Source organism: Balaenoptera acutorostrata, chromosome 6, assembly GCF_949987535.1.
Source record: "Balaenoptera acutorostrata chromosome 6, mBalAcu1.1, whole genome shotgun sequence".
Taxonomy (NCBI): domain Eukaryota; kingdom Metazoa; phylum Chordata; class Mammalia; order Artiodactyla; family Balaenopteridae; genus Balaenoptera; species Balaenoptera acutorostrata.
Window position 1 is genome coordinate 123,803,079 of NC_080069.1, and position 5,221 is coordinate 123,808,299.

At 63.6% G+C, this 5,221-nt stretch overlaps 1 protein-coding gene across 1 annotated transcript; it reads left to right on the forward strand.

Annotated features, from left to right (window-relative positions):
• The first annotated feature begins 420 nt into the window (after positions 1 to 420).
• On the forward strand, positions 421 to 5,015 carry LOC103021045 (beta-lactoglobulin-like). Its single transcript, XM_007194397.2, has 7 exons — positions 421 to 534; positions 1,234 to 1,373; positions 2,218 to 2,291; positions 3,354 to 3,464; positions 4,167 to 4,271; positions 4,497 to 4,513; positions 4,968 to 5,015. The coding sequence occupies exons 1-6, from the start codon at positions 439 to 441 to the stop codon at positions 4,511 to 4,513; spliced, it is 543 nt and encodes a 180-aa protein (XP_007194459.2). The 5' UTR covers positions 421 to 438; the 3' UTR covers positions 4,968 to 5,015.
• Positions 5,016 to 5,221: the final 206 nt, after the last annotated feature.

Genomic DNA, 5,221 nt, shown 5'->3' on the forward strand with positions numbered 1-5,221 from the left:
TCCCTGGGTCCTTCCTGGCAAGGGGCTCTCCAGACCCCGGGCGACCCACGGGCCCACCCTCCAGGACACAGCTGTCCTCAGTGCTGGCTCTGACCTGTCCTTGTCCAAGAGCCTGACCCAGTAAGTGTTCCTGATGCTGGCAGCCAGCCTGGACTCGCGCTCCAGACCCTTCCTCTCTGGGGCCAAGCAGGAGCCGTCCAGTCCCAGGGACACAGGGCACCTTCCTGCTTGGCCTCGGAGGGAAGAAGGCCTCCTATTGTCCCCGCTGAGGAAGCCACCCGAGGGCCTGAGGATGAGTCACAGGGGATTCGCGGAACTGCCTGGCGGGGAGCCCAGCACAGGCTGTCTGGCTGGCCCTCCTCCTATATAAGACCCCGAGCCCACTGCCTCTGCCTTCCTCTCCCTCCAGAGCCCAGAAGTGCCACCAAGGCTGCAGCCATGATGTGCTTCCTGCTTGCCCTGGGCCTGGCCCTCATGTGCGGCACCCAGGCTGTCAACGTCATCCAGGCTATGGAGGAGCTGGACATCCAAAAGGTTCGAGGGTGGCTGGGTGGGTGGTGAGCCGCAGGGCGGGCAGGGGAGCTGGGGTCTCAGAAGGCCAAGGGGGGACAGAGGAGGCTGTGCTGTCTGGGGTCCGCATTACTCTGCTAGGGCCGCCCTAACAAATACCCCCAACAGGGCCGCTTAAACAACATGGTTATCGTCTTGCATTCTGGAGGCTGGAAGTCTGAGATCAAGGTGTCAGCAGGGCTGGTTTCTCCTGAGGCCGCTCTCCTGGGTGTGCAGATGGCTGTCTTCTTCCTGTGGCTTTACCTGGTCATCCCTGTGTCCTAATTTCCTCTCCTTATAAGGTCATCAGTCACACTGGATCAGGGCCCACCCTAATGACCTCATTTTACCTTTGTCATCTCTTTAAAGACCCTGTCTCCAAAGAGTTATGTTCTTAGGCTCTGGGGGTTAAGAGGACACAGTTAAGCTCCTAATAGGGTCTCTCTGCCCCCCAACCTTTCCCCACCTCCAGCCACGTCTCCCCAAGATCCAAACATTCCCACTTGTGTGATGGGCTCCTCTGGGTCCTTCTTTGGGCTCAGAGTGAGTTTAGGAAGAACATTCCTCAGGGTGCAGAGGAGGGGATGTCTCAGGGCTGGCTCAAGTCGGGGTGGGACAGAGAGCCCACCGTGGGGATGCGGTCCCCTTCCTGCCCCCGGAGTGCCGATCAAGCCCCCTCCCCAGGTGGCAGGTACGTGGCACTCTGTGGCCATGGCTGCCAGCGACATCTCCTTGCTGGACACCGAGAGTGCCCCCCTGAGAGTGAACGTGGAGGAGCTGAGGCCCACGCCTCAGGGCGACCTGGAGATCATCCTGCAGAAACGGTGAGCATGCCCCCCACACCCCGCCGGAGCTGCAGACCAGCAAGGGGTGGGCGGCTGACGGGGCTCCTGGTGGGACCCGGCTGCACTGTGGGCAGGACCAGGGCCCCAGGGATGCGCAATGGGGCCCTCGGAGCCCGACCCAGGGTTCCCCACACAGGGCTTTTTTTTTTTTTTTAACTTTTATTAATTTGATGCTTCGGAACATAATAAAATAGATGAACATAAAACATCATTTTAGTTAACTTGGAAGGGGAGATAAAATCCACTGAAGTGGAAATACGTAGGAAAGCTATGTACATTCAGGCAGTTATTTTAATTCTGTGTTAGGTTAAGGATTACGAATGTACTTGAGCAACGGGGAGACGTTTTGCATCTTTTCTAGTCTGAACACTTCAATATCTAAGATGAACGGGATGTCACAGAAACACAGCAGAGTGGGGAGAGCCCCGCGTAGAGGTTGCTGGGCAGCAGCAGGCCTAGGTCCTCAGGGTGGCAGCTCCCACCACGAGTCCCATCTGCCCTCAGAGTGGGGGTGGGGTGTAGAGATGGGGACCCGAACCCCACGATTGTCTGCAGGTGCAGGTCATTGCCCCTGAACGCGGGGTCCGGCCGCTCCCGGCCCTTTTCTCCCTCACTCCGTCTGCCCTCTTGTGGCCTGTCCAGCCTGGTCACCCGTAGCCCTAGAGGTTACTGTGAGCGCAGCCAAGGCCTGGGTGACCAGCTGGGCTCCAATGCCCCCCGGCTCGGGCCCCTCCTGGGGCCAGCCTCCACCCCTGGCCCACAGTTTGGCCTGATCAACCGTGCATGGTCTGTGCATGTGGCTCAGGAAACGCCTGCCTTTCAGGGAGAAGGATGGGTGTGCTAAGGAGAAAATCATCGCAGAAAAAACCGAGATCCCTGCTGTGTTCAAGATCAACTGTAAGTGCCGGGTCTGTGGTAGGAGCCCCACCACCCTGGGGGGCTCTGGGCAGGTGCAGGGGGCGGGCACCGGGCCCGAGGATGCTAAGGGGCTGGTGGGGACGAGTGACGCTGTCATTACACCAGCTTCACTGCCCTCCCTGCCCCTTGCCCGGTGCTGTGGGGCCAGTGGCTGCGGGCAGGTCCCTGCTAGGCTGGTCTCACTCCCCAAGGTGACTCTCCAAGCTCTCTCTGCCGGGGCGGGAGCTCTGGCCCCTCAGGCTGAGCTCAGGAAGCATCTGTGCCCGTCCAGGTGGAGCTGAGAGCCACTGTCAGCGGTCAGGGTGCCCCACGGCCCCCAGCCCACCACATGGGTTCCTCCATCTCCACGAGACGGGTTCCTTCCCTCATCCACTGCTTCACTCATTCCTCACTAAATCCAAGATGAGAAAGCGCCATGGGGGGCAGGGGAGCTTCCACCAGGGCCGCTCCTGCCCAGCAGCCTGGGCCACCTTGGGACTCACTCTGACTCACTCACTCTTGTCTGTGCCAGACAAGAACTGACCAATGCCAGGGCGCCTGCCCCAGGGGCTCCAGCGCCACCTGCCCGCACTGGGTCAGGATGCTGGCGTTGCCCCTGAAGCTGCCTGGCCCTGCGGTGCCGCCGCCGCCCGCTGGCCTCTGTCAGGGCAACGCTCACTCCCGCTGCCCCGGTTCCCATGGCTCAGGGCTGCCCTCCAATGTAACCGTGCTTGGGATGCTCCCCTCCTCCCGCACTCGGCGGTGCCCAGTCTCACCTGCGGTCGGCGCGACAGCCCCATTTCTTGACCACTCTGGGTCCCGGGGGGCATCCTGGATTGAGTGGTGAGTGTTCCCGAGTCCAGGAGGCGGTGGACTGTCTCTGGTGCATCCATAGTCGATGGGCCTGGGGACGGCTTCGGGGAAGGGGCTGCACCACGTTGGGGTGCGGGGCTGCAGGAGGCGCTCCCCGCCCAGTCCTCGCCAGGTGGGGGCCATGGAGGAGCTGAGCCGCGCGCGCCCCCCTTGGAACTCACCTCTGCCCCGTCTCGGTCTCCCTTCCAGCCCTGGGTGAGAATAAGATCTTCGTGTTGGACACGGACTACGAAAACTACCTGCTCTTCTGCATGGAAAACGCCGCCGACCCCGAGCACAGCCTGGCCTGCCAGTGCCTGGGTACGCGCCCGCCCCCGCTTCCCAGGGAGACCCGCGGCGTGGTCCTCGCTGCCAAGAGGGTGGGAATGGGGGAGCTCGACACCGGAGGAGGAGGAGGGGGAGGGGGAGGGGTCATCGGGAGAGCGTCGCATCCTGGGGCCTGGTCTCCTGTGCGTCTGTGGGTGGCTGGGGACGAGGGACACACACGCGGGCTGAGGGGCAGGTGCACTGCAGCACCGTGACTGGTGTGACCATCTCGATGGCGCCGGCGGGTCACTATGAATCCAACAGCCTTTGTTGCCGCCGGGGAGTTTCAATACCTTCACCAAATAAGAATTCAGTTACAAAGACATCTTTCAACGATAACGTCCTGAAAACAAATGTCAGGTGACATCTTTACTGTCACAGAAGATGCGCCGTCGGGTGTTCCCGGGGAGGTGGCCGCGGGCATCGGCAGTGCAGGCTCCTAAGTCAGCCAGCCCCGCGGTGGGGCGGGGAGGGGAGGCGGAGACCCAGACATCCGGAGGGGGGTGCCTTTCCTCTTACGGCCGTGCAGACCCCCACTGCAGTGCTCTGGGAGGAGGAGGAGGGGAATGGGCCGAGCGGGGAGGGCAGGGGCGCTGAGCCCTGCAGACCACCCTGGGGGGGCGGGGCAGGGCCCTCGGCGTCCCCGAGCTCTGGGGGGGGCGGGGGTGCCCCCAGGGACTGACACCTCCCCCACAGCCAGGACCCTGCAAGTGGGCGACGAGGTCATGGAGAAATTCAACAGAGCCATCAAGCCCCTGCCCATGCACATCCGGCTCTCCTTCAAGCCGGCCCAGCTGGAAGGTGAGCTCCCAGGCCCCGCCCCCGCTCCCTGGGCAGAAAGCCACCAGCCCCGGGGACGACTTCCTCCTGTGGTGAGCCCCATTCTCCCCAGGGCTCCCGGGAGGAAAGGGGTGGAGGCGCAGCGCCCCCGAGGGGGGCCCCCTCCCCACCCCCTGCCAGGCCCCTCTGTCCCCGGGGCGTCCAGTCCCGTCCTGACCCTCCCGCACGGCTCTCCCTCCCCCACAGCGCAGTGCCGCGTCTAGGTGAGCTCCTGCCGGCGCCCTGGGGGTAACGTAACCCCCCTGCCCCACATCCTGGGCACGTGCACAGGGTGGGGGTCTTGGTGGCACCCGGGCTCCCCCATCAGGCCCTGGGGTCCCCCTGCGGGAATGGCTGGAAGCTGGGGTCTCTCCTGACGACTGCAGAGCCGTCGGCCGCGTGCCCACTCTCGAGGGGTGGCCTTTGGGGATGTCGTTTCCTGTGTCCTGGCCTCACTCGCATGCTGACCTCCCCCTGCTCCCTCTGGGTTGGGCTGAGGGCCAAGGTGGAGGCCCCGGAAGCGGGCACCGGTGACAGACACTCCACCTGAGCGGGGAGGCGGGGGTCTCTCTCCCGAGGAGGGGCCGTCCTGCACCCCCAGGCCCAGCTGGGGGTGGGGGCTGGCAAGGGTCCAGCAGGTTCCCCAGGAATCACAGGAGAGCCCCATGTCCATTTCAGGGCCTGGGATCCTTGGCCCCTCTGGGGACAGATGATGTCACCCCCGCCTCCCTCATCAGCAGGGTCAGGAGGGACCAGGACCAAGGTCACCCCTCTTGGGACCCAGGCCCCTCCGGGCCCCGTTTGGGGTCTCCTGCTCGGGGGCGTTCCTCCTTCAGCAATAAAGGCATAAACCAGTGCGCACTCCTGTCTGAGTCTTTCCTGGCCGATATGTGTGGGCTGGGGACCCGGGCGGCTCAGGCGGTGACACAGGG

Coding starts and splice junctions, on each gene's coding strand:
- LOC103021045 (XM_007194397.2), top strand. CDS start 439: ATGATGTGCTTCCTGCTTGCCCTGGGCCTGGCCCTCATGTGCGGCACC. Junction 1,374..2,217: donor GAGATCATCCTGCAGAAACG/GTGAGCATGCCC, acceptor CCTGCCTTTCAG/GGAGAAGGATGGGTGTGCTA. Junction 3,465..4,166: donor CCTGGCCTGCCAGTGCCTGG/GTACGCGCCCGC, acceptor CCTCCCCCACAG/CCAGGACCCTGCAAGTGGGC.